This window comes from Sus scrofa, chromosome 12, assembly GCF_054392235.1.
Source record: "Sus scrofa isolate SSC_HxYL_T2T_F1_AM1 chromosome 12, Sscrofa_HxYL_maternal_Yorkshire_Landrace_v2.0, whole genome shotgun sequence".
Classification (NCBI taxonomy): Eukaryota; Metazoa; Chordata; class Mammalia; order Artiodactyla; family Suidae; genus Sus; species Sus scrofa.
Genome location: NC_139394.1, coordinates 16784958 through 16812952, shown reverse-complemented (window position 1 = coordinate 16812952; position 27995 = coordinate 16784958). Strand labels below are relative to the sequence as shown.

General features: G+C 47.7%; 1 protein-coding gene and 1 long non-coding RNA gene across 3 annotated transcripts in view; both read left to right on the top strand.

The window, feature by feature from the left end:
* Nucleotides 1-326: 326 nt before the first annotated feature.
* The window catches only part of ITGB3 (integrin subunit beta 3), a 58870-nt gene continuing 31201 nt past the window's right edge, over nt 327-27995 (top strand). Inside the window, exons 1-2 of one of the 2 annotated variants that reach the window (XM_084982928.1) lie at nt 327-443; nt 18125-18210. In XM_084982928.1, coding sequence (XP_084839054.1) covers nt 377-443; nt 18125-18210 — 153 coding nt within the window. In that variant the 5' untranslated portion in view covers nt 327-376. The remainder of the gene's footprint in view (nt 444-18124; nt 18211-27995) is intronic. The other variant, NM_214002.1, reaches the window with a different exon arrangement.
* LOC146398070 (uncharacterized) lies at nt 1876-6597 on the top strand. Its single transcript, XR_014821003.1, has 2 exons — nt 1876-2478; nt 3237-6597. It is a non-coding gene; the product is annotated as an uncharacterized LOC146398070 (long non-coding RNA).

Here is a 27995-nt window from a genome sequence, read left to right as displayed (position 1 = left end):
TCCGGAGAGGGGCCACAGGCGCCTGGATTTTCTAAGCATACCAGGTGCCAGCGCGGACCCTGGGACCAGGACATCTGTGGAGGATGCGCCCTCGCCCGCCCCGGGTCTCAGTCGTGCCTGACTTGCAGGCAGGCGGATGCTCGCGGGCTGAGCTGAGGCGGCGAGAGAGGAGCGACGGTTTCCAACTTCCCTCTCTGTTCTGGAGGGTCCAGCAAAGGACCTGAGGGGAGGAAGCGCAAGTCCACGGCCCGCCCCGTTGCGTCCCACCCACAGCGTCCCCTCCCCTCTGGCTGCGGGAAAAGCGGCCGCAGGCGCCGCTGCTCGCTGTGGGGAGGGAGGGCACAGCTGAGGCGGAGGGCGGCAGCGGGTGGACGAGATGCGAGCGCGGCCGCTCTGGGCCGCTGTGCTGGTGGTGGGGGCGCTGGCGGGCGTCGGCGTCGGAGGTGAGTGAGGCTCCCGCGCGGCGGGACGCAGCTCTTCGGGGAGCCGTGCCGCGCATTCTGCCGCAGCCGCGTGTGCAGACTTGGAGCGGGGAAAGCGGGCGGGCGGGTCCTGCGCGGCTGAGCTCGGAGTGCTCAGGGCCAGGCTGGGGACCTTCGGCTGTGGCAACGGCGAGGGGCTACCTAGGGGCGGGTCGTCCGCGACGCCGAAGCGAGCCCTTAGTTAGCGAGGTTAGGCGCCTGCTCGCGGTGTCGGCGAGCGCGGCGCCGGGGGCGCATCTCTGAGCCCCGAGTTCAGCCCGGGTTGCGCGCGTCGCAGGTGGTCCTGGCCGCGCGAAGGCAGACTGGGTCCGGTAACCGAGGCGAGCTGGGGCTTCCCAGAGCTGGTCCGCATCTTGACAGAGGGATGTGCTTCTCGGATAAGAGAACGTGCGCGCGCAGATTTACCCGTTACTCCTCATTCCTTTTTCTCTTTGTGTTATACTTTTCCCAAATTTTTGTTTTTTACTTGGTGGCTCCCAGCGGGAGCAACTCTGAGGAGGATGAGGGCTCTGCCTCCTACAGGGTCCCTGGGCGGCAGCCGTGCCTCTGCTTCCGGGACAAACCCAGCATCCGAAAAGGTCTCCGGTGTAGGCGAGCAGCCACACCAGGGGTCCCCTGGAGCTGGCTTGGCTCCCTGGCTTTGTCTGTCTTGCCGCTGCACCCGCTATCAACTGCCGAGGCAGCTGGCACTCGGCCTCATTGGTGCTGGGAGGGGCAGAGCACAGCCCGGGGGTGCTGCCCTTGGTCTTTCCGGAGCCCGAGTGACCTTTCCAGGGAGAACTCTGGCTCCTGATACACAGCAACGTTCCTCTGCAGAGGACTCAACAGGTGTGCACATATTACCTTAAAAGAAAAGAGTGGTACTCACTGTAAAGCAATTTAGAGCCTGCAGAGGATATTTTTTTAAAGTAAGATTTATTGCTAAGCCCATTTGGAGAATAATTATTCAGAAAGACTTGATGACTCGTGTATAAGAGATTGTACCTGACAGGGCAACAGTATCTTTTTTTTTTTTTTAACACTTCATTGAGGTATGATTGACAACAAAAAGCTGTATATATTTAATGTATATTACTTGAGTTTGGATATAATTATAGACTCATGAAACCATCACCACAATTTATGATCCATAACTTGATGAAGGAGTTACAAATAATATATAGGGGGCTGTTTAAGTTATTACTGCCGAGGCTTCCTATGTGATAAATGCTCAAACAAGTCAACTGATGCCTTTATTCTGCAATGGCACAAAATTATGAATCTCCGTCATTCTGCCCTGGGAGAGGTTAGAGCCTTGATTCAGATGCTGTCTGCTGTTGATGGGGGTAATGGAGAAATCCAGAGGCAACTCACCTCTCTCCTACACAGATGCCTTTTTTCATGAATTTAAAACTTTTTTTTTTTTTTTGCTTTCTTTTTACATCTACAACTTCCTGAATTTCAGAAAGATGTCTGAGTCTAATCATTATATTTTCTTACAGTTTTAGAAGTAGGGTAACAAGATGGAACCTAGCATGGTGCGTGGTTCATTTGGTGAAGAAAAAGAGTGTTTGGTTTTTTTTTTTGTTTTTTTTGCCTTTTCTAGGGCCACTCCCACGGCATATGGAGGTTCCCAGGCTAAGGGTCGAATCGGAGCTGTAGCCGCCAGCCTACACCACAGCCACAGCCATTCGGGATCCAAGCTGCGTCTGCAATCTAGACCATAGCTCAAGGCAATGCTGGATCCTTAACCCATTGAGCAAGGCCAGGGATTGAACCCGAAACCTCATGGTTCCTAGTTGGATTCGTTAACCACTGAACCACGACGGGAACTCCAAAAGAGTGTATTTTTTATTTTAGTGTCTCTTTCTCCACCCCTCGCTTCTAGTATACCTTTTGGTGATCTAGTTCACACAGTTGTAATGATCGATATAGGATTCCACTGCATTGACATACCTAAGTTAGCATTAAATAGCCTCTAGGGGAATCTGTTCACAGATTCCTTGTTGTGATTGGGGTGATTCCAGCCATGGTGATGGGTAAACATAGTTTTTCTCCTTTTTCTTTCTCTCTCTCTCTCTCTCTTTCTTTCTTTCTTTCTTTCTTTCCTTCTTTCTTTCTTTCTCTCTCTCTCTTTTCGTTCTTTCCTTCCTTCCTTTCTTCCTTCTTTCTTTCCTTTTTTGGTCTTTTTAGGGCCTCACCCATGGCATATGGAAGTTCCCAGGCTAGGGGTTGAAATGGAGCTGCAGCTGCCAGCTTACCCCACAGCCACAGCAACACCAGATCCCAACCACATCTGTGACCTACACCACAGCTTGCAGCCACACCGGATCCTTAAGCCACTGAGCAAGGCCAGGAATCAAACCCGCATTCTCATGGATGCTAGTAGGGTTTGTTACCGCTGAGCCACAGTGGGAACACCTAAACTGATTGGTTCTGAACTGAGGTACTGATTTCTCCTCCTGAATTTATATCCTGGAAACTGTTCAACTGAAGCCCTCTGCAGGAACCCTCAGAGGCTGAAGAGACCTAGGAGGAAGGCTTGTTGGGTGGGGAAAAGGGCAGCTATGGTTTAAAGCCAGTCAGATGTGGTGTTTAAGTCTTTTTTTTTTCCTTAAACAATTGTGGTTTTGTTTCCTTTTTCTTTTTTTCTTTTCTGGCTGCCTGGAGGCATTTGGAATTCCCAGACCAGGGATTAGATCCAAGACTCTGAGCCACAGAGTCCTTAACCCAATGTGGTGGGCTGGGGATTGAACCTATGCCCCAGCACTCCAGAGACACGGTGGATCCTGTTGTGCCACAGTGACTCCTTGGGTCTTTTTTTTTTTTTTTTTTTTTTTTGTCTTTTTGTTGTTGTTGTTGCTATTTCTTGGGCCGCGCCCACGGCATATGGAGGTTCCCAGGCTAGGGGTCAAATCGGAACTGTAGCCACCGGCCTACGCCAGAGCCACAGCAACGTAGGATCTGAGCCGCGTCTGCAACCTACACCACAGCTCACGGCAACGCCGGATGGTTAACCCACTGAGCAAGGGCAGGGACCGAACCCACAACCTCATGGTTCCTAGTCGGATTCGTTAACCACTGCGCCACGATGGGAACTCCTCCTTGGGTCTTGATATTGCTTTTTATTGGCTGTTTTACCTTGGACAAGTTTCTTAATCTCTTTGTTCCTCAGTTTCCTCATCTCTAAAGTGGAGAAAACATATTTCTATGATTATGCCAAGTAAATGAGATAAAGACACAAAATAATTTTTCAATAAGTGGCAACTACTACCGTCATTCTTCCTATCCATGGTATCTGCAATGTATTGGGGGCAAAATCATTACTGCCTCATGCATGAAAGCAATTCAGGTCCCCAGAATGAGACCAAAAGAGCCCCTCTTTCCCCAGCTATGTGGCAGGGGACTCCTTATTTTAGCCTATTCCACACTGGTAGCATGTCATATCTCTCAGCGGCTCTCACCCAGCAAGAACCCGCAGAAGAGCCCAGGGAGGAGAGAATCCCATGTTTTTGCTTTATTCATGAGAAAACTTTAAGTCCTGTCCCTGGGAAAAGAGGAAAGTAAAAGACATTCACAGGATCTGAGGTACCATGAGGAGAAGGACGTGTCTATTTTGTTCAACACTCTATGCTCAGTGGCTGGCACAAAGGGGGCAAAATAAATTCCTATGGATGGCTATGAAATGGCATGTAGAACCAGTGCACCTTGCTTTAATATTTGGATATCTGCGTTCATTTATAAGCGATCCTCAAGTGCTCCATCCGGGCACGCTGGAGTGTATTAGACTGTAGCTGAGACCACGAGTTCTGTGGGCACTTGGACCTCTGCACTTCTGCACCATTTAGATCTCTGATCTGAGAGTGTTGAAAAGTCAAGGGACCCTCTGTGAAGTGTCTGCCTTTTTTTCCCCTCCTGGGAAAAGAGACACAGGAAGGCAGCATTCTGCTTTACCGCCCTCCAAATTGTGAGTGTGAGTGGCAGAGGTCTCCTGGGAACAGCGTGAAGATGGGACAAGGAGGCAACGGTGAGGAGGGGGAGTCTGGATAATGGCTCTGGAATTTCCTAGTGGAAATGCCTCCTCTGCAGTGCCACACCTCACTCAGGATTTCTGGTTATCATCCCCTTCCAGCCCTAAGACTGCTTCTGCCCTTGCTGGCAGCAATAGCCAGGAAGCATGCCCACAGGAACCACAACTCATGAATCAGCAGACAGATAATTGACTGGGGGAGTGACTGAGCAGCTTCAGGGATAAACTGACTGGTTTGATCCAGTCCCCGCTGCTGCCCACAGAGCTGGCCTGCCACTTCACCCCATTGCCTCTTCTACCTTCCTGAGTGGGAAGGTCATTGTGGCAGATGGAGCTCAGGTCATGAATGGAAAAGCAGGTGGAAGCAGGGAAATGACGCTCTCTGTTCTCCCTGTGTAAACTGGTGTTTATTTAAATGTCAGACTTTCCAGCGAAAAATTTATGAAATCTGCCTTTTTCTCTATGCACACAGCATTCCCAGCAACACTCTTTTTCCAAATTTAAATTTATTTAGGTATAATTTTGAACAGTAAAATAAATCTTTTTTAGGTGTACTTAAAAATGAACTTTGACAAATGCATGCAGTCAAGTAATCATCAGCATAATCGAGATACAGAATATTTCCATCATCCTAAACAGGTCCCATGAGCTCCTTTGTCATCAGTTCCATTCCCCCGCCCTGTTCCCTAGTTCCTGGCAACCACTGATCTGTGTTCTGTCCCTTTAGTTCTACCTTTTACAGAATGTTGTATAAATGAAATCATGCAGTGTGTAGTGTTTCAAGTCTGGCTTTTTTCACTTAGCATAATGCATTTGAGACTCAGCCATGTTGTTGCTTGTATCAGAATGCTAAGAGGTTGTCTGAGACTATTCCATCTTCCTCAGGTGTGAGACAGTTACCTTTACAGCTGTATCTGTTAGGTCCAGATCCAGCTTTCAGTGTGTACATTTTCAAATTCGATGGATCCATTTGGGCCACCTATAAGCTGTTAGATTTCCAGAGTGCTAAGTGGTAATATCCTCGATATCAGAGAGGATTTTGCAGCAACCAGCCCTTTTATTATTCTTGGTCCTTAAAGCAAATGTGGGCAAATATGATATGTCACAAAACTTGGAGCCAGAAGCTAAGTAAACCTGGGGCTAATCTACCTTTAAAAATTTGGGGTAGCACCTTTGGAAAAAAAAACAAAAACCAAAAACCTACTCTAAGTCTTTCTTTCTGGTTTTCTCTCATGTTCCCACAAAAAGACTCCTCCTCTTCCTTGCCAGCATTTCTTAGCCCAGTTAGTGAAGATATTCAAACATCCAAGGGGAGACTGAGATGATATGTGCTGTTTATAAGAAAGCCACTCACTGAAGGGTGAAATGTCTGGTTCCCTTCTAATTCTATTCCTTGTAATGCTCACTATAAATCAGATGGTGTATTCTACTCAGAATTTTTCCCCCTTGCATAAATAATAATTCGTGTGTGTGTGTGTGTGTGTGTGTGTGTATTCCTTTACTTAAATTTGTGTTATATTTTTCAACTTACAAAAGCCACTATTTTTTTTTTTTTTGGTCTTTTTAGGGCCTCACCTGTGGCATGTGGAGGTTCCCAGGCTAGGGGTCGAATCAGAGCTACAGCTGCTGGCCTACACCACAGCCACAGCAACGCCAGATCTGAGCCATGTCTGCGACCCACAGCTCTGAGCAACGCCGGATCCTTAACCCACTGAGCGAGGCCAGGGATTGAACCTGTGTCCTCATGGATGCTAGTCAGATTCATTTCTGCTGAGCCACGGTGGGAACTCATAAAAGCCACTATTTTTCATGTAGATAAAAACCCTTCAGGGTGAAAAGAATTGGGGGTTTGGAATTGAGAAGCCAATATTTGACTCATGGCTCTGCAAGCTTCTTTGTCAATTTGCTGGGTGACTTTAAACAGTCCTCTTACCTTGGGCCTCAGACTGTTAGTGTCTCAGGGGTTGCAAAGGGTTGAGAAAGACTCCAGTTTGCTCTTGCCCCTCCTAACCTTCAACTGGAGAAACTTTTCCTTTAACAGATTAATAATGTGCAATTTCATTTAGGGATTTCTTTGGGGGAAAAAGGGAGATCTACAGTTAAAAACAAGCTTGAAAAAATTTGTACCGGAAGAATTCAGAAGTTTGGCGAAAGGCACATTCAGTAGCCACTTTAAAAGTCCCTGTGGTCAACCTTAAATCTTTTACTGATGGGATTCTTGGATAGAGAAAACCCAGGTCTATGAGATCCACTGATGGTTCCAAACCCCTGCTTTAGCCACCACATGTGATAAACTCCTCCAGATTCAGCCTGGGCTGGAGTCACCTGCAAGGGGCAGGTTTGACCAACTCCCCAGAGGGGAGGGGAATATGGTGTCTCCATTCTGGGATTCCTGCAAGTTGAGGACAGACCATGCTCTTTCCTGGGAGATTCCTGAGGGCTGTGGGAGTGGGATGGACCAAGCTTTTTGTGGAGTTCTCATTGAGAACTTTGGAATTCCAAGATATTACCAGGTTTTGATGCTGAAGGTGCTCTGTTTGTAAAGAGTCCACATGCTCCGGGGAGACTCCATTTATTTATTTTATTTAAAAACCATTTTTTATTTTTATTAGGGCAGCACCAGTGGCATATGGAGGTTCCCAGGCTAGGGGTCTAATCAGAGCTACAGCTGCCGGCCTTTGCCAGAGCCACAGCAACATGGGATCCGAGCCGCGTCTGCGACCTACACCATAGCTCACGGCAACACCGGATTCTTAATGCACTGAGCGAGGCCAGGGATCAAACCCGAGTCCTCATGGATACTGGTCGGGTTCCTTAACCGCTGAGCCACGATGGGAATTCCTGGAGAGCCTCCATTTAAATGAATGCAAAAGTAGAGACTGAGGCAGAACAGAGAATATTTTAAATTAGCTTTAATTTTCTTTTAGCTTATAAGAATAATTCAGTCTGTTTTACAAAAAAAAAAAAAAAAAAAAAAAGGAAAGGTCAAGAAGTACAGGAATAAGGTAGAAAGTGCAAGTCCTTTGTAGTCTGGTCCTTAAAGACAACCACAAGTAACATGTTCTCCAGGTTTTTTTCCCTACATATATGTCACCATATATAATTATTTATCATTGTTGTTTTTTCTTAAGCAGGACATCCACAATAGGCTCATGTCACTTAATATACCATGGGCATCTTTTTATGTTAGTTTATGGCTTTTCATTACTGTTTATTCCAAGAGTTGTAATTCTAGCCAGAAGGCATATTGTAATATGGATATACCTGAATTTTCTTAATCAATTCCCTGTTGATAGATGTTGGGATCATTTCCAGTTATCTGCTGCCATCAAATGAAGCTGCAGGGGACATCCTTGTTCATTATTATGCACATTTGTTCAAGTGTTTCTATAGGTTGATTTTTTTTTTCTTTTTTTAGCTGGCCCACAGCATATGGCCTTCCCAGGCTAGGGATCAAATCTGAACTGAAGTTTTGACCTCTGCAGCTGCTGTGGCAACTCTGGATCCTTAACCCGCTGTGCCAGGTCAGGGATTGAACCTTCGTCCTAGCGCTGCAGAGATACCTCTGATCCTGTTACACCACAGTGGGAACTCCTAGGTTGAATTTCTTAGACCAAAGCTGCTAGGTCAAAGGACATGAATATTTAATTTTTATTTTTATTTTGCTTTTTAGGGCTGCACCTGTGGCATATGGAGATTCCCAGGCTAGGGGTCCAATCGGAGCTACAGTTGCTGGCCTATGCCACAGCCACAGCAATGTCAGATCCAAGCCGCATCTGTGACCTATACCACAGCTCACCGCAACACCGGATCCTTAACCCACTGAGCAAGGCTAGGGATCAAACCCACAACCTCAGGGTTCCTAGTCAGATTCGTTTCTGCTGTGCCACGACAGGAACTCCAGGACATGAATATTTTAAATTTAAATGTTAATAGGTTTTGTGAAATTGTCTTCCAAAATGCTGGGACCGGTTTGCCTTTCTAGCAAGACAGACTGGCAACAAGTGCTGGCGACAGCACCGCCGCCTGCTGTCTCTACCCACAAGGTAGAAGGGGAGGAAAAGTACCAGAACTGGGCAGATGGATGTCAAGGAGGTCACCAGCAGGGTGCTGCTGGGCTGGGCCTCAGAGCTTGGTACAGGCTTGCCTCCTTTCTATACTGAATGAGTCAGATGGGGGGTGAGGTGGAACCTTTGCTGATAAAATTTTCCAGAACTTGAGAGGCAGCATTTGAACCAAATATTAGTTAGGACATGAGGAGAAATGGACATGTGTGCATTGTATGAGGGGTTTGGGCCCTGGGATGCTAGCTAGGCTTCCTAGAGTATTAGTCACCTTGCTGTTGCTTTCTGCCTGGAATACATACTTTCAGGGCTGGCGGCACCTTGAAAAGCATCTAACCCAATACCCTTTGTTTTACAAAGGAACAAAAAGGAGGCCCTGAGAGGTGAAGTGACTTGCCTAAGATCATACAACCAGTTTAGTGGCATTGGCGGAGTCTAGCCCTGGGGGCTCCTGTCTCCTGGCCAGGGATTTCTGCACTATGTCCTGTAGAGCCAAAGGGTCTCACCCTGAGGTGGGTAGGGGTGTGAGGGGGTGGACATTCCTAGTACAGGAAGTCTTTGGCATGAAGATAAGGAGGAAGGAAACCAACTTGTATCGAGCATCCACTATGCATGGTTCTTTCACATATATTATCTCATTTAATCCTAACCGCTTCCGAGATAAGTGTTACGCCCACATCCCCACATCGGAGAACATGGAGGAAAGGAAGCAGCTTGTCGGGAGTCTCCAGTGCTTTGCTGATGTGGCTGGGTTAGACCTGTTAAGTACTAGGGAACAATGAATGATAAGTTATTGAATAGGGATGTGACAGAGACTCAAAGAGTCACTGGACCTTAAGAGAGCACCAGAGAGGGAGTTCCCATTGTGGCTCAGTGTTAATGAACCCGACTAGTATCCATGAGGATGAGGGTTTGATCCCTGGCCTCGCTCAGCAGACTAAAGATCCAGTGTTGCCGTGAGCTGTGGTGTAGGTCACAGACTCGGCTCAGATCCCATATTGCTGTGGCTGTGGTATAGGCCGGCAGCTGTAGCTCTGATTGGACCCCTAGCCTGGGAACTTCCATGTGCAGCAGGTGTGGCCCTGAAAAGAGAACAACAACAACGAAAAGAGAGCACCAGAGACAAAAAGGGATGGGCCTGAGGTGGCACAGCCTCTGGGATTGGTAAAAGTGTCTTTAGACCTGAGATCTCCAGCATGCTTCCCTCGCCACACCCACTGTTACGCAGTAATAATGTTCACTGTTTTGCTACCCCTGCCCTTGGGGTGTTTTCCAGGGGTCAGGAGTTAACTTTTAGATAACAACCATACAGAAGACAGGACTCCATCCTTTTTATACAGTGATTAGCACATGGCTACCTAGTTAACCTGGTTGGAGATGTTAACCAGACATGCTTGGACTTCATGTGCAAGGGCAGAGCCTACTGACTGGCTGAAGGGTCAGTGAAGGGACATGGCCAGTGGTCAGCACATTTAGACTTTGTCCATGGAGATCCAGTTGCTCAGAGCAAAGGCTTCCTGTCTTTCTCTGCTGCCCCCCCCGCCACGCCTTCACATCAAGTCCTCTGAGTACACACTGTGGACACCGCTCCCATTCAGATCTACCTCCTTGCCCTCTGCTGTTTGGATTATCGTAATTGCTTCCTGATTGGTCTCTTTCTGATCTTGTTCCCTTACTGTCTGTGCTCCTTTCAATGGCCAGGATGATCTTTTTCTGCTCACGGTCCTCCAGTGGCTTCCCACCACATGGAGAATGACAGCCACACTCCCTACGGTGGCTGTTCTGCGTTTCCAACCACCTCTCCATCCCTCTCCACTTTCCTCTCTCTTCCTGCTGTTTCTTTAAGAGGCTGAGTGAGGTCTGTCCAACTCTTGTGGACTCTTTTTGGAATACTCGTCCCCTACATCTTCCCATGACTCACGCCTTCATATCATTTTGAAATGTCCCTCAGAGAGGCCTTTCTTGACCACTTTTGCTAAAGAAAACACCCTCCCCTCACAGATGCTCTTTCTTTATCCTACGTTATTTTCTTGATGCATTTGCCGCTTTTTGAAATTTTATTTTTTTCTTGTATATATTTTGGTTTTCTGCTGAGCATGTTTGATTTTCTCTGAGTTCTGAGCTCCAGAAGAGTAGGGAGTTTGTTTAGTGTGTCTCCAGTGCTTAGCAGAGAGCTGGTCATAGGGAGGTACTCAGTGAATATTTGTTGAGTAAATGAGTGGATGAATGAATGCCAACACCACTGACATGTGTTAGTAGAAAAGTATAAAACTAAAGTGACCACATCTCTATTATCCGTAGGTGGATTAACCATTGCAAAGTTTTCATTCTAGGCTGGCTTTTCTCAATCATGCCAAGGATTTCAGGACGGTGTTCTTCAAAATCATGTCATATAAGTTATGGATGTGCAAATCCATTTCGTATTAGCTTTTCAGGGCTACTGTAACTGTGTGGCTTTAAACAATAGAAATGTATTGTCTCTGGAACCTAGAAATCAAAGGGTCAGCAGGGCCATGATCCCTCTGAGACTCTGTGTGGTCTCCTGTCTTGTATCTTCCTAGCTTCTGGTGGTAGCTGGCCCTTCAGCTGCATCACTCCAATCTCTGCCTCTGTCTTCACACAGCATTCTCTCTGTCTGTCTGTTTTCTGGTATTTTCCTTTTATAAGGACTTCAGTCGTATTGGCCTAGGGAACACCCTAATGACCTCATCTTGGTTGCATCTGCAAAGACCCTATTTCCAAATAAGGTCACAGTCATAGGTTCTGGGGGTTAGGACTCCAGCATATCTTTTGAGGAGACACAATTCAACTCATAAAACATTAATATTGTTCCCATCATGGTGTAGCGGAAACAAATCCGACTAGGAACCACGAGGTTGTAATTTCGATCTCTGGACTCTCTCAGTGGGTTAAGGATCTGGCATTTCTGTGAGCTGTGGTGTAGGTCGAAGATGTGGCTCATATCCTGAGTTGCTGTGGCTGTGGCATAGGCTCACGGCAACAGCTCCGATTAGACCCCTAGCCTGGGAACCTCCATATGCTGCGGGTGCGACTCTAAAAAGCAACAACAACAACAAAAAAAAAACCCATTAATATTGGTAGAGGCGAATTGCACACAAATGCCTTCTGATGTTAAGTACATATATATATTTTTTATTTTTTGGCTGCCCCGAGGCATATGGAGTTCCCAGCCACAGATAAGATCTGAGCCACAGTTGCAACCTCTGCCACAGGTGCGGCAATGCCTGATCCTTAACCCCGCTGTGCTGGGTTGGGGATTGAACCTGCATCCTGGTACTCTAGAGATGCTGCTGATCCTGTTGTTCCACAGCGGGAACTCCTTAAGTCCCACATTTAATTGGCTCTGATGCACTTTTTTAAAGAGATTCCATTAGGTTTATTTACAAGAATGATATAGTAGTTTCATTTTAAAATATTCATATTTATGCTCTATTAGAAAACTCATTCTTGTAAATATTTAGACTTAGAATAACATTTAAAAAAACATGAACTTAAAAAGGTATAGGGAGACTCTTTAATCTTTCCAAGTACTTTTTTCATTTTTTAAAATTTTTATTGAAGTATAGTTGATTTACCATGTTGTGATAATTTCTGCTTTATAACCAAGCGATTTGGTTATACTTGTACACATTTGAAAATGTCTGACATCAGGATGCCTCCTGTATGGTAGTTTGGATTTCCTACTGCTTTAGGCAATGCTTTCTGCTCAGGGCACAGAGGTTGGTGGTACCTTGAAATCCACCTTCCTTTCTCCTTCCCCTGCTTGGATTACTGAACTGCTGCTACATGTAATGAAGGAACCAAAATAAACTTTCTTAACAACTTGCTTTAGAGAAACCACTTGTTATATCCATGGCGCAGTTAGCACATGTTTTGTTTTTGGATGACTCACTCAGCCAGGTGACTGCAGTGGAAGATCAGGCACTGCCTGAGTCACCCAGTGTCCCCATGGACCTATTTGAGAATTGACCAGTCAGGGGTCAGTGGGGGGGCTGGGGACCCAGGCCAGGACTCCCCGGCAGATAGTAAGAGAGAGGTTTGTAGGGTCAGCTGTAAGCGTCATCGTCCTTCCCTGAACACCTCTCCCCCTGGCTTAGCCCTCTCCTGGAGTCCCCTGGCCTCACTAGGGTGGCCCGTTCTCTCGTTTTGACATCCTGTCTCGTTGGACGACGTATCCTCCAAGTAACTCTTATTGACGCCTTATGACTTCCACTGGTTCCAACTCACTTCCTTGTTCCCCCTTTTTCTTCCATTTTTTTTCCACCTTCGTCTCTCTTCTGGTCCTATGATTTGAGCTGACATGCCAAACTATAGCCTTCTACTTTCCAGGTGAACTTTTTGGCCAGTCTTGTCTATCTTTTTCTTTTTCTTTTTGTCTTTTTAAAACTGCACCATGGCATATGGAAGTTCCCAGGCTAGGGGTTGAATTGGAGCTGTAGCTGGTGGCCTACACCATAGCCACAGCAACACCAGATCCGGTTGCATCTGTGACCTACACTACAGCTCAGCTCACGGCAATGCTGGATCCTTAACCCACTGAGGGAGGCTGGGGATTGAACCTGAGTCCTCATGGATACTGGTTGGGTTCATTACCACTGAGCCACATGGGAACTCCTTGTTTGTCTGTTCTAACTGGCCTTCTCTTCGTGGCCATCTGTCCTAGATTGTATTTGCCTTCAGCACTTTGGAACTCAGGATGACAACAGCAACAACAAGAACAAGAGCAACTGTAGCGGCAGCAGCCTTTAGTGAGAACTTTCTGTCTTGCTCGCCGTTGTGCTCAGAGCTTGACAGGGATTGGTTCCTTTGGTCCTCACAACCGTCTTGGGAGGACAGGGCCAGTCCACCTTGTTTCCTTGCTCTGGCTAAACTGTCAGAGGAAGTGGGTGGGAGGGGTTTTTTCAGTGACAAAGTTCTTATAAAGATCCCCAGTCCTCCCGCAGAGCTGAGTCAGGGCTGCTGAGGCCGAGCAGGAACATGGGCCTTATGAATGACTGGAAACAGAGGCCCAAACTCCTTCCACATGTTCAGGGGGGAGGGGTGGCTTCTGAGCAGCGGCTCATTGAATCCGCGTGGCCCAGGCTCAGAGACTGCTGGTGAGTCAGTCAGTTTCAGCCATGACGTTCCAGGGAAACTGCCTGTGGTGGTGGCAGGTCTTGATGAGGGGTGGGGACCCGGGTGGCGGGGGTGGGGGGAGGTCATTGCTTCTCATGAAATCAACCTGTGATTCGTTAAAAAGAGGAGGTACGGGGAGCGGGGTACCATGACTCCGCGGGCATGACTTCCTACAAAACAAATTCCAGCAGCTCATCGCATCCTCCAGGGTCAGGGACTGCCCGTTCACTGGGTGGGGGCCTGCTGTTACTTATTTCACATCTGGCAAGGCCTTCTTTTGTGGCTGCAAGTCAAGGACTCATGGGGAAATGCTAATCTGAGAATGAATGGGTGGATAAATGGATAGACTGGGAAAAAGATAATTTTCAAAAGATAACTTGACTGCGCCCACACCTCCCATGGACCTCTTTTCTCCTCTAACTCACCCCACAGTCTCGTGCTTCCCCTCTCTCTAGTGAAAATCCCTGGCTCTCAGGTCCAGGATTGCCCCTAGACACCGATTCTCATGGAAACTTCCAAAAAGGAGGCAGATACCTCAAACAGTTCAGGCTTTGTTTCTCTCAGAACTCTTCCAATAAGGCAGTAAGGGGGGGGTGGCTAGGTTCACATCTGGCTGGGAAAAGAGTGATGTGAGCTAAGAGATGGCCAGGCAGCCCTTGCAGGGAGAGGCCTCCTGGTTGCATTGTTGGTTCTGAACAATCAGGCATTTGGAATCTGGCAGCTCTGGGAAGACTGGCTACTTTTCTTCTGTTAGAGACAGTGCATGGCTGAGGGCTACCCCAACTCAGAGGTGGTCTTAGTGCCTTGGGGCCAGGCCTGGACCCATGCCATAATTCCCACCTTACAGTCCTCGTATCACACGCTAAGATTGGGGTCAGTCAGAAGCTGGATCCACAGAGTTTACTCATAGGTTTACAGTGGCATCTCAGTTGCAGGATTTTAGTGGTTGGGAAAGGCCTTTGAAGTTAGACAGACTCAAGGCTCTGAGGAAATGTGGGGCTTCCAGAAGGTGCTTCAAGAATTCCATGTATGGGAATTCCTGTTGTGGTACAGCGGAAACAAATCTGAGTTGTGTCCATGAGGATGTGGATTCAATCCTTGGCTTCCCTTAGTGGGTCAGGATCTGGCATTACTGTGAGCTGTGGTGTAGGTTGCAGATGCGACTCAGATCCTGTGTTGCTGTGGCTGTGGTGTAGGCCAGCGGCTACAGCTCTGATTAGACCCCTAGCCTGGGAACCTCCATATGCTCCTGATGTGGCCCTAAAAAGACAACAAAAAAATATTTTTTTAGGGCTCCACCTGCAGCACATGGAAGTTTCTGGGCTAGGGTTTGAATCAGAGCCACAGCTTCTGGCCTATGCCACAGCCCCAACAATGCCAGGTCTCAGTCACATCTGCGACCTACACCACAGCTTGAGGCAACGCTGGATCCTTGACCGACTGAGTGAGGCCAGAGATCTAAACCCACTTCCTCATGGATACTAGTCGGGTTCTCAACCCGATGAGCCACAATGGGAACTCCATAAGGGCATATTAACAGTGAGTTACGAAATTAATCCCACAGCCTACTGCTTGTGTGTGCACCCTTTCTGTTAGGTCCCTCTGTCTTCTAGTGGGTCCCTGAGATGAATACAGTTAAAGCGTAATTTTCAAAGAGTTAAAAGTGTAATTTGCATACAATTATAAAATGAATATGTATCAAGATATCCTTCCACTTAATGAGGGGGCCAGTTAAATATCAACTAGTTCAAAAGATAATTCAAGGAAGGGATTTACAATTGGTTACCTTTTCTTTTTTTGGGGGGGGGGTGTCTTTTTAGGGCTATACCAGTGGCATATGGAGGTTCCTAGGCTAGGGGTCGAATAGGAGCTGTAGCCACTGGCCTATTCCACAGCCACAGCAATGCCAGATCCGAGGAGCCTCATACCACAGCTCTTGGCAATGCTGGATCCTTAACCCACTGAGCAAGGCCAGGGATCAAACCTGTGTCCCCACGGATACTAGGCAGATTCATTTCCGCTGAGCCACGATGGGAACTCTCTGGGGGTTACCTTTTCTAATCAGACAGAAATCGTTTGTGTTACTGTTGGATAAACATCATATAAATTGTTTTCATCAAGAGTTATTTCACTGTTACAGATTTTCTTTTCTTTTTTGGCTGCACCTGCAACATGCGGAAGTTTCCTGGCTGGGGGCTAAACCAGTGCCATAGAATCAACCCACCATGCTTGCAGTGATAATGCTGGATCCTTAACCCACTGTGCCACAAGGGAACTCCTGTTACAGATTTTCTTTATTTATTTTTTTGTCTTTTTAGGGCCACACCTGTGGCATTTGGAAGTTCCCAGGCTAGGGGTCTAATTGGAGCTGCACCTACCAGCCTACGCCACAACCACAGCAATGCCAGATCTGAGCCATGTCTGCGACCTACACCACAGCTCATGGCAACAGTGGATCCTTAACCCACTGAGCGAGGGCGGGGATCGAACCTGAGTCTCCATGGATACTAGCCGGGTTCGCTACTGCTGAGCCACAACAGGAACTCCAGATTTTCTTTATATTAACCTGTTCAAGAATTGTAAGATATCCTAATTAATAGAAGTCAAAAAAAGGTACATACCCCTGGAAAATCTGATAATCCCTAATCATGATGGGTCTACTGGTCGATCCCCTGTGTATTGAAAAGACACCAAATATTCCCTTTGCTTATTTCCAAGTTCGGAGTAGCTTTTTTTAACAATACTCTGGGGGTGTATGTTTGTGTGTGTGTGTGTGTGTGTGTGTGTGTGTGTGTGTGTGTGTGTGTGTCCATGCACACATGTGTACATGCATTTTCTGGGTATTTTTCCGCCCAGATGTTGGAAGGGAGTTCAGTCCCACTATAGTAAAATGGACTGAGACACTCAGCTCTGTAAGAAGTTTCAGGGACCCTGGGAAACACCCTGATGACGAGGATGATTTTCTTTAAAATATATTTGCTGGTCTTACCAGCTGGAGACAAGGGACCACTTTAGAAAACTGGATAAAGGAATTATTAGGATAATTGGGTCATAGTAGGAATGGGTTTTCCTCATTCTGCTCCTTGTACTATTGTTCTTCAGAATCTGTGGGGCATTGATTCCAGGCTCCCCCCATCATCAAAATCCAAGGATGATTTTGTATTTGCCTATAATCCAAGCACATCCTCCTGTATTCTATAAATCATCTCTAGATTACTTATAATACAATGTGAATGCTATGTAAATAGTTGTAAATCCAACATAAATGGTATGTAGTCATCGGCACATGGCATATTCAAGTTTTGCTTTTTTGGAACTTTCTGGAATTTTTTTTCCTGAACATTTTCAACCCGTAGTTGTTTGAATTTGCACATTCAGAACCCATGTATATGGAGGGCCACCTGTACTGGAAAAGGGCCTCCTTGGGGTGCTGCAGGAAGAGGAGGTGTACCTGCTGAGGCCAGGAAGGCTAAGCTGGGGGCAGCTGGGGCCTTCTGTCCAGGCATCCAGGCAACTGCCTGGGCTTTGCTTCCTGGCTGGGCTTCTCAGGGCTTTTTTCATCCTTCTGATGGTCTCTGACCCGCCCTCCAGCTTTTTCTCTGTCCTTTGTCAGGATGAAGTCTCTTCCCATTTGTGTGGCATTTTGTCATGTGCCCAATGCTTTTCCTTTACTCTACTGCATTCTTTGCACAGATCCTGTGAGATAGGTGTTATCACTTCATAGAGGTTAAGTGAGTTGCCCAAGATGGTGACATGCCTAATGAGAAGAGCATTCAGAATTCAAATACAGGCCTTCCCACCTCTGATTCCACCTTCTTCCATCTCATGTCAGTCGACTTTTTCTAGTATCTGCAGTTCTCCCTGATGCATTCTACACTGGGATCCCAAGATATATGTATTGGGAAGCTTGAGGGGGTTTTAGAAGATTTGCGTTCCCCTGGCAGGCCAGTGGGACAATGCCATGGCAGTCATTTCCTTATCCTCCCCACCCCCCCCATATTTAGGTTGTGAGTTAATGTTAGTGCCTCCTGGCCCTGTTAAGTCACTGGAATAATTGGAGAGATGGCCTCAGCTTTTCATTTGTACAAATGCAGGTGCCATATCCGTTGTTAAGTTGAAGTCTTCCCATGAGTTGTGATCTGGCACTTGTGTCCCTGGCTCTGTCTTACTCCCTCACTTGCCCTCACAGTGGCCTCATCATTTGAAGGCAGGGATGAATTTCTCCCACCTTCTTCCTTCTCCTTGTCCCTTACCAAACAGCCTGTGTTTGGTAAATGTCTATGGGATGGTTAAGGTGTGTTTGTGCCCAAAATGTTTGTGGGATGGTAAGGTGTGTAAGCCTGGGCACTTGGGAAGCATTGGGGAAGGATGGGGCAGACCAGTTACTTCATCAAGTCACATCACATGCAAATGCCTCTGTCTCTCTGTTGCAGGGCCCAACATCTGTGCCACACGAGGTGTGAGCTCCTGCCAGCAATGTCTGGCTGTGAGTCCCATGTGTGCCTGGTGCTCAGATGAGGTAAGGAGCAGATATCTGACTGTATTTCTTCTCCAGCCATAGCTGCTTTTGTGTAGATATGGACCCCTGGGGGTTTCTCCTCCCTCCTAAGTACATAAATCCCTTGTCCCCTCTGAGCAAAACTAGAGAGAAGCCTTCTCACTGATGGATGTCCAAGGGAGCTGTCATGGGTTTTTGCTGGGAATGTTAGCCAGAGTGTACCCCGCGTGGCTCTGGCCTTCAGCCATTTATTCGGGCCTCCTGGCCTCCCTGTAGCTGTTACTACCCTTTACCACACTGTGTTTGCTTTTTGTTGGAGTATAGCACCCTGGAAAGCAGGGCCTTCGGTCTCAAAAACAGAAGTGGGGTGGGTTATAGGTACAGAGGGGATGCTGGCTTATGAACATTCCAGAACTTTTTGTTTTTTGGTCTTTCTGTCTTTTAGGGCTGCACCCGCAGCATCTGGAGGTTCCCAGGCTAGGGGTCCAATTGGAACTGCAGCTACTGGCCTACGCCACAGCCACAGCAACCCTGGATCCTTAACCCACTGAGCGAGGCCAGGAATCAAACCCACATCCTCATGGATATTAGTCAGGTTGGATTATCACTGAGCCATGATAGGAACTCCCCAGATTTTAGAAAGGTGAATAGAAGAGGGAGCTTGCAGTTGTGTAGGGGGGTGCTGCTTAGTCAGAGGGTCTTCGTGGTTCCTAGTTGCATCTGTTTTTGCTGCGCCATGTCGGAAACTCTTTTTCTCCTTTCCTGTCTGATGATTGGCCCTCCATGCCTTTGCCTTTTCCTCCCCCTTTCTTCTCTTTCCTTCCCTCTCCTGGAAAGGTGTCAATGAGAGAGGGCGTGGGGCCAATTTGGTGAGGCTGGGAGGGTGACAGGAAGGGGTTAGCTGTGTCTAGGCAGAGGATTTGTTGTGTCTGGGGCCCTAGGGAATGAGTGTGTCTGAGGGAATGGCTAAATTTGTGGCTAGGATGGGAATCTGGAGCTGGCAAGAGCTGGAGCGGGGGGCAGGGGGGTGGTGAGTGTGGTGTGACCGGAGAGGTTCCAGTGATTACAGAGTCTGAGGCTGAGTCATCGGCCTGGCTCCCCAACAGGTGGTTACCTGAACTCCTGGCCTGGCTGTGTGTCAGCCACCTGAGGTGCTCTTGCCGTCATGACAGTATGTCCCGCCCTCTGCAGCTCTAAGGCTGCTCTAACCCAGGCCCTCTTCGTTCTCTCAGTGTGCTTCTCTTCCCAATCTGCTGAGTTTCCTAAAAAGGCAACCTCCCTGGCAGGCTGGTGGGGGTGGGGGCAGCGGGAGCTGGGAGGCTGTGTTTATCCCTCAAGGAGAGGACTGCACAGGCCAGCCCCATACACTGCTTTGGCCCCTGTGCAGTTTAGCACGAGAACTGCTTCCAGAAGCAGCTGCCCAACATCTGGGCCACACTGACTTCATTTAGCAAATGAAAGATTCCCTGGGGCTGGGAGTAGGGGGCCGGTTGGGTGAGTCCTTCCCCTCCACCCCCGCAGGTTCTCCACCCCTCTGGGCTGAGCTGGCTGCCCCTGTGTGATGTGGCCTCCTCCTTTCTCATTTGCCGCCTCCTCCTTCCCTGGTCCCCATCATGGTATTATTAAGCTTCTTTTACAGGGAAGTTGGAATTCTGCAGCTGAATCCTTGAAGAAAGGAGAGCTAGATGGGGAGGGTGCCTCATTGGACTGGAGGGCCTGTAGCTGGCTGGAGCAGAGGGGTAGCCAGGGGAGAAGCCCTGGCATCGCTCAGAGCAGGCTGACCCCTCTTCCTTCACCCCTTTTCAATCCAAAGCAAGAGAAAATGGAGACAACTATGATTCAGAGGAATCTGGGGAAAAATAAAACATATTCTGGGAGTGTCTGTCACCTCTGTTGATCTGCATAGCTGCCCAGCAGCCCCGCGGCCGCAGTGTATCAGCTCTAGCGACAGCCCTGTGGCTGTAGTATACCAGCTCCAGCAGCTCTGTGCCTGCAGTGTATCAGCTCTTTTACCCGAGAAGAAACCAAGCGAGCACTCGGAGAGTTGGAGAACTCAGGTTTATTATGCTGGCAGGCTCAGAGGAGATAGCTTTCCGGAGTCTGAGCCCCAAAGAAGGGTGTCACAGGCTTTTATGGGCTAGCTCTTCTGGGTGCACGCTTGGCGGACTGGAGTGAGGTCAGGCAAGGTAGTGGATGTGGAAGCAAGTTTACAGATGCAGATGCGTGGGGGAGGGGTGGTTAGGGACACTTGGCTGGACCTTGCTTAGTCATCATGGCCAGGAGTCTCCTTTCTACCTTTTTTTCAGGACATTTTCCCCTACATAGGGACAAACTATGTAACTGAGGTATGCTGAGGCCTGACCAAACAAAGCCCTCAGCCCTTAGCTTAGTGTCTAGATTTTGAAGATGTAGACTACTTATGGTTGGCCATGGTGAATTTTGTCCCCCAGGGCTGACCAAAGTGGGAAGGGGGAAGAAGTGTGGTGTGGGGCAAGGTACAGGGTCAAATCAAAGTACAGTGTAGAACTAGCCTAGGGATGTGGGCGGGGAGAGAGGAGGAGTCAGAGAAAAGCTGGGCTGGCCTGGGACAAAAGAAAACTAATTGGGGGAGGTAGATGGTCCAAAAAGATTTTCTCTGGGGGTTTGGAATTTAATCAGGAAAGTGGTTTTTTTGTTTGTTTGTTCTTGTTTGTTGGTTGACAAAGTCAGAGTTATTGCTCTGGGTTAAATCAGTGGAGATGGGACCTAGAGAGGGGGAGGGGGACACAGGAAGTTGGTGAAGCACCCTCCTGGCCATGACTGAGTTCTCAGCACCCTGAGTTCTCAGCACCCTGGCCATGACTGAGTTCTCAGCACCCTGGGAAAGCGGGGGAGGCCACGGGTTTAGTGAATGACTATTACTGTTCCTGAAGGAGGAGGGGAGGAAGGGGGGGGGAGATAGCAAAGGAGATGGCAAGGGGCAGCATGTCAACCCGGGGAGCAATGGGAGGTGGGAATCGGGGGCTGTAACCTGAACACGACTGCAGTATTTTTTTTCCTTGAGGGCTTCCCCTGCACTGACCAAGTTTAACTGCTGAAAGTATCTTGGCTGTTGACTTAAAAAAAACCCCAAATGAACCGTTGGGGCCATTTTGTTTGTGATTTGTTGAATAATCAACCCTGGAGAGGCCTCTGCTTCTGCCTCGCCTACCTTGGCTGACAGGCGGGGTTGGCAGTGCCTGGAAAAACAACTGGTTGGGCTCAGCTTTCCCGGGGTCCTCCAGGACTGCAGCTCTGGGTGTGGACAGCAAGCCCTTGGCTGGGTAATGGGAAAACATAGCCAACATGGATGAGTGCAGGACTCTGGGCTCATCTGCATAGGGTGTGTTCTTGGGGGTCTGGATACCGATACGGGTTGGGGTGGAGTGCTGCCAATGGCTTGTGAATCTAGCAGAGGGGCTGGCCCCACACAGAGATTCAACATGGGGGCTTGGCCTCAGTGGCATCCTGTTAGAATCTAGAACTTTCCCAATTTGCCTGCGGCTAAGAATCACCTAGGGTGCTTGTTAAATATGAAGGCTCCCAGGATGGACCCTGAACCTGTTAACTCAGATGGGTTGTTATCATAACAAGTTTGGCAAATACTGCTCATTGAAGGGGCTTATCGTTGGGGTCATGGAGGAGGTGGAATTAAGGGGTGCCAGGTGCAATACAGGACACCCAGTCAAATTTGAATTAACAAATACTTTTTAGTGTGTGTCCCCAATATTTACCAAATTTGGCAACCCTAAAGTAGAGGGGAATCCTAGGAATTCTGAAGTCCTAGGTGCATCTGGCAAGGTGGGCCCACTCACACTCAACCTGACATCTGAGGATGAAAGGAAAAGAGTGGGTTTGGGTCTGACAAAGAGGAAGAGGCCAATAGGACTCATGTCTCACGTTTTTCTCTATATCTGTAGGGGGTAGGGTTAGGCCACTATTTCATTCCTTTTTAGTCACTAACATAGTTTCATTCTCATTTTTCTGATGCTTTTTCTTTCTATTTTTTAAATCTGGGGGATAAGTGCTCATCTTGAGAGCTTTGCTCCAATATGTTATTGTTAAAAACAAGAAAGGGGAGTTCCCGTTGTGGCCCAGTGGTTAACGAATCCGACTAGGAACCATGAGGTTGTGGGTTCGATCCCTGGCCTTGCTCAGTGGGTTAAGGATCTGGCGTTGCCATGAGCTGTGGTGTAGGTTGCAGATGCGGCTCGGATCCCACGTCGCTATGGCTCTGGCATAGGCCAGTGGCTACTGCTCCGATTCGACCCCTAGCCTGGGAACCTCCATATGCTGCGGGAGCGGCCCAAGAAATGGCAAAAAGACCAAAAAAAAAAAAAAAAGAAGAAAAAAAAAAAGAAAGGATAATATTGAGAGTGCTCCTCCCCCTGTGAACAATGGAGTACAAATATCAATAACCATAAACTAAAATGTTTTCATTTTCTTCTTCTTTTTGTCTCCTCCTCACTTTTCTCTCTGTATGTTCAAGTGATTTCTTGACTTCACTGGATGTCAGTCAAGAGAACAGTGTCTGCAGTTCCTGTCATGGCTCAGCAGTTAACGAACCTGACTAGCATCCATGAGGACGCAGGTTCGATCCCTGGCCTTGTTCAGTGGGTTAAGGATCTGGTGTTGCTATGAGTTGTCACTGTGGTGTAGGCCAGTGGCTACAACTCCAATTGGACCCCTAGCCTGGGAACCTCCATATGCCGCTAGTGCAACCCTAAAAAGACAGAAAAAAAAAAAAAAAGAAGAAGAAGAAGAAGTCAAGAGAACAATGTTGATTTATTTGGGTTAAGGGCATCAGTTGGCTTTCTGGGGAAAAACAAGTACCAGGGCATATTGCAACTTGTACTCCAAGAAAAGTCTGTGCCATAATAGCATAATAGTAGTGGTTAGAACGGTCATGGTAGAATCACTTATTTGAATTTGTTCATATCAGATCAAAAGGATTTGAGTGTTTTTGAGATTTTTATGGTTTTTTTTTTTTTGCTTTTTTTAATTTAAAAAATTTGTTTTTTAACTCAATGAATTTTATTATATTTATAGTTGTACAACCATCATCAGAGATTTTTATGTCTTTTTTTTTTTTTTTTCTTTTTGCCTTTTCTAGGGCCACTCCCTTGGCATATGGAGGTTCCCAGGCTAGGGGTCGAATCAGAGCTGTATCCGCCAGCCTACGCCAGAGCCATAGCAACGCGGGATCTGAGCCATGTCTGCAACCTACACCACAGCTCACGGCAACACCGGATCCTTAACCACTGAGCAAGGCCAGGGATCGAACCCACAACCTCATGGTTCCTAGTCGGATTCGTTAACCACTGCACCACGATGGGAACTCCAGAGATTTTTATATCTTGAAAGCATTTCCTGTTCACAAGTTTATTTTATCCCATGACCAATCCTGTGAGATAGATAGAATAATGACAGTTATTCCTGCTGTAACTTCCCAGTTTCCAAAACAGAATCAGTGGAGAATGGGACTAAAAGCATGTGTCACTCTCCTGGGAGAGGGAGGGGATCCAGCTCACACACAGCACGTGGGCTGCAGCCTCTCACCTCTGTGCTCCAGCCCTTCTCCTGGGTCTTGGTTATTTTTACCCTTCTTGTGTAACATCTGGTTTCACTGGGAACTGGAACACTCCCCCACCTCCTTCCAGTTTTATCTCTGAGTGACCTGGACACATTCCTTCTACCTTGTCAGCTGGGTTACTCAGAAAGGGAATGTTGCCCAAGTGTGTTGAGATCACTGCCTTGGTGTCCTTCGGGGCCAGGAGGCTCTCAGGGGGAGCGTGACTGAGGAGTTCCTGACCCCTGATGTCAGAGACCACAGAGGGAGGGAAGTAGACTTTTTTTTGTTTCTTAGTGTTTAGATTTCTAAGGAAATTCCTAACAAACCATAAGCGCTGTCAGCAAGGCTTAGCACTTCAAATTCTCCCCTAATAAACACTGCCCCATTAGGAAATGGGGGTCAGGAAACCCCCTCCAAAACATTTCTCTCCCTTCACTGATGCAGCTTGAAGATGACACGATGGCCTTGCTGTTCTCACTGTGTCCTGGTCTCCCCCTTTCTTCTCTCCTTCAGCACCTTTGTCCTGGAAAGAACCAGCTCCTCAGGGCATCTTGGTCCATCCAGTCATTGCCTTTTTTGGAAAGTTTTCTCCCTGGGACTTTGTGGGCAGCTGGAATCAGAGAGGCAGTAGGGACTTTTGTGAGCAAGAAAGAGGCTGCTTCCTGAGGGAGAAGGGTCCAGAGAGATGGGCAGGAGCAGCAAGACTTAGAGCACGAAAACGGCAGATGCTCAGGTTTCCCCTCTGTCGTTCTGTCCCTGGCTGGAGCTAGGGGAGGGGATTTTCATCTTTCTGAGACCTGGAGGAGCTATGACGTCCTGGTGGAATCTTTGGAACCAGGAAGGTTAGATCTCACACACTGCTTCCCATTGCTGATGCCATTTCTCCACCTCATACCCGTGAAGCTGAGATGAGAAAGAAGGAAGTTGCTGGCTTCTGGAAGCTCTTTCTGTGTTTCGCCTGGGTGAGGGTGGTCCTCACGCTGTTAGTCTTTGTCTGTTTAGGCTGCCGTAACAAAAATACCACAGACAGGGTGGTTTAACGACAAACATCTATTTCTCACCGTTCTAGAGGCAGAAAGTCCCTGATCCAGGTACCAGCACACCAGTGTCATAGATGGCCATCTTCTCTGTGTCCTCACATGGGGCCAGGGAGCTCACTGGGGCCTCTTTTTTGTTGGCCTTGCCCATGGCATTCAGAAGTTCCTGGGCCAGGGATTGGACCCATGCCACCGTAGTGACCTGAGCCACAGCAGTGACAACACCGGATTACACTCCTATTCATGAGGGCTTCACCTCTTGACCTAATCAATCCTAACTCGTGATGGCTCCACCATCACCTTGGAGGTTAGGATTTATTCTTTTTCTTTTCTTTTCCTTTATCTTTCTTCCTTCCTTCCTTCCTTCCTTCCTTCCTTCCTTCCTTCCTTCCTTTCTTTCTTTCTTTCTTTCTTTCTTTCTTTCTTTCTTTCTTTCTTTCTTTCTTTCTTTCTTTCTTTCTTTCTTTCGTTTGTTCTTTTTAGAGGTTAGGGTTAGGGTTTAATGTATGAATCCTGGCGGGATGCAAACGTTCAGTCTGTAGCACTTTTGGTGTTCATGTTTACATCCACGTGGGGAAGCCCTTGTGTGTATCAGAGGAGGGCTGGGTGGGAGAGGGAGAGGGACTTTGAGCTTTGTGAGGCTACAGAATCCTGGTTTTGAGTGTAAATGGCTTCTTGTAGTCCATCCCTCTCCTGGAAACACGGCTGCACCTGAGGGTCTGAGGAGGCGAAATAGCACTTCTCCTCCCCACACCTCCCGTATCCCCATCTTGCATCCTGTCCCCTCCCTGGGGTATCCCAGGGTGTGGCTCTTCCTGTGACTCTCTTCTTCACACTCCTCCTTCTCTGCCTTTATCCCCACTCTACAGAGAATACAACACAACTTATTTTATGAGGATAATTACGGTCAGGCAATCTAGTCAGCAGCTCACTTCTGCCACTTTTTAGCTCTGTAACTCTGGGCAAATTACTTAACTTCTCCAGACCTTCGATATCTTACTTTAAGACTGGGCTCCTTGGGAGTTCCTGTCATGGCGCAGTGGTTAATGAATCCGACTAGGAACCATGAGGTTGCGGGTTCGGTCCCTGCCCCTGCTCAGTGGGTTAACGATGCGGCGTTGCCGTGAGCTGTGGTGTAGGTTGCAGATGCGGCTCGGATCCCGAGTTGCTGTGACTCCGGCATCGGCCAGTGGCTACAGCTCCGATCCGACCCCTAGCCTGGGAACCTCCATATGCCGCGGGAGCGGCCCAAGGAAATAGCAAAAAAAAAAAAAAAAAAAAAAAAAGACTGGGCTCCTTGGACTTCTTGTGTGGCTCACAACAAGATTGAGCTCCTCATTTGTGAAACCTTCTGTCTCAGGTTTGTTACTTGTAAAATAATAATAGTTTCAGCATTACAGAACTATAATCAGGAGGATTGTAATAATCCATGTCAAGTGCTTATTATCGTGCCTGGCATGCAGTAAGTACTCAATAAATGTTAACACTAGTTGTTCTGGGATATTGGTGTGGGTTATTCAGCTGACTTCCAGAAGTGGTTGTGAGAGGGAGGTGGGTAGGGATGCAGGGGGTTGTGGGGTCGAAGGCCTAGATATTGTGAAATAGGTCCAGGGAGGGGTTTTCTAGCTTTCCAGGCTAAGTTTGCTGAATGTCAGAGCAGGAAGGGACTGACCAAAAATGCCATGTCATCTAACCCCTTTACTGAACAGCTGAGGACACTGAGACTCAGTGGAGTGAGATGACTTATTTGAAGTCATAGGCTTGTTCGTAGCAGACTTAGGATTGAACCTGTTTCCTGAGTTGCAGTGTTCTTTCCAGTGCAGCATGTCCCCTATTCGATACTCAGGTGTAAACACACACACAGAGCTCCAGAGGGCTGAGGGATACACGTCAGGGTGTTTGGAGGAGAGCTCCATCTGCCCTTTGGCCAGAGTGAGGGAGGAAGCTGAGAGTGAGAGGACTGGCTCTGGTCAGTGGCCTGACATCATAGGATTTGTCCAAGCTTGTGAAGTTTGTTCATAATTTATAATTATCCAGGAACTATTCATGGAACATATCCCAATAATTACTAACATTTACTGAGCACTTACTTCATGTGGGTGCCCTGCTATGTGTTTTACATGCACTGTCTTGTGTGGTCCTACAGAACATCTCTGTGAAGGTGGGGCTGCTATTGTTTTCATGTTATAGATGGGAAAATGGGGCCCGGAGAGTTTAGGTGACTCACCCTAGTAACTAAGGCTGAGATGTAGTCTCAGCTGATCTGAGCTTTTAGCCCCTACTCTCTGCTGCCTCCCCGTATTCCCCCCCCCCCATCACCTTTGGGTCAGTCTCCGTTGGGTGCTGGGAATAGAGAGGAAATAAGGTACACATAGTCCCTGCCCTCATAGATCTCACACCCTAGCCAGTGTCTTAACACAGCAGCTTCCAAACTGCTTTGATCCTAACCAGCAGAAAGAAATACATTGTGGGAGTTCCCCTCTGGCTCAGTGGGTTAAGGATCTGGCATTGTCACTGCTGTGGCTTGGGTCACTGCTGTGGTGCGGATTTGGTCCCTGGCCTGGGAAGTTTCATATGCTGTGGGCGTGGCAAAAAAAAATTACATCATGTATCGTCATTTATTATTCATAAGTATGCCCTTAATCCCCAATCTAAAAACCTTTCACAAAACAATTTTTAGTTTTGCTAGTTATATACACTGATACTTTCTATTTTGTCTTTTTTTTTTTTTTTCTTTTGCCATTTCTTGGGCCATTCCTGCGACATATGGAGGTTCCCGGGCTAGGGGTCTCCTCGGAACTGTAGCCGCCGGCCTACAGCAGAGCCACAGCAACTCGGGATCTGAGCCACTTCTGCGACCTACACCACAGCTCACGGCAATGCCAGATCCTTAACCCACTGAGCAAGGGCAGGGATCGAACCCGCAACCTCATGGTTCCTAGTCGGATTCGTTAACCACTGAGCCACGTCGGGAACTCCTGATACTTTCTATTTTGTTATGTTGCATTTTATTTAATACATTGATGACGCACTGCATTAATGATGACACATTAACACATTGAGACCCACTATACTGATCTTTGGCACCCATGGGTGGGTTACATTTTGCAGTTTGAAAAACACTGGTTCAACAGGCCTCTTATGTACTGGCCATCTTCCTACCTAACAATCCATAAATG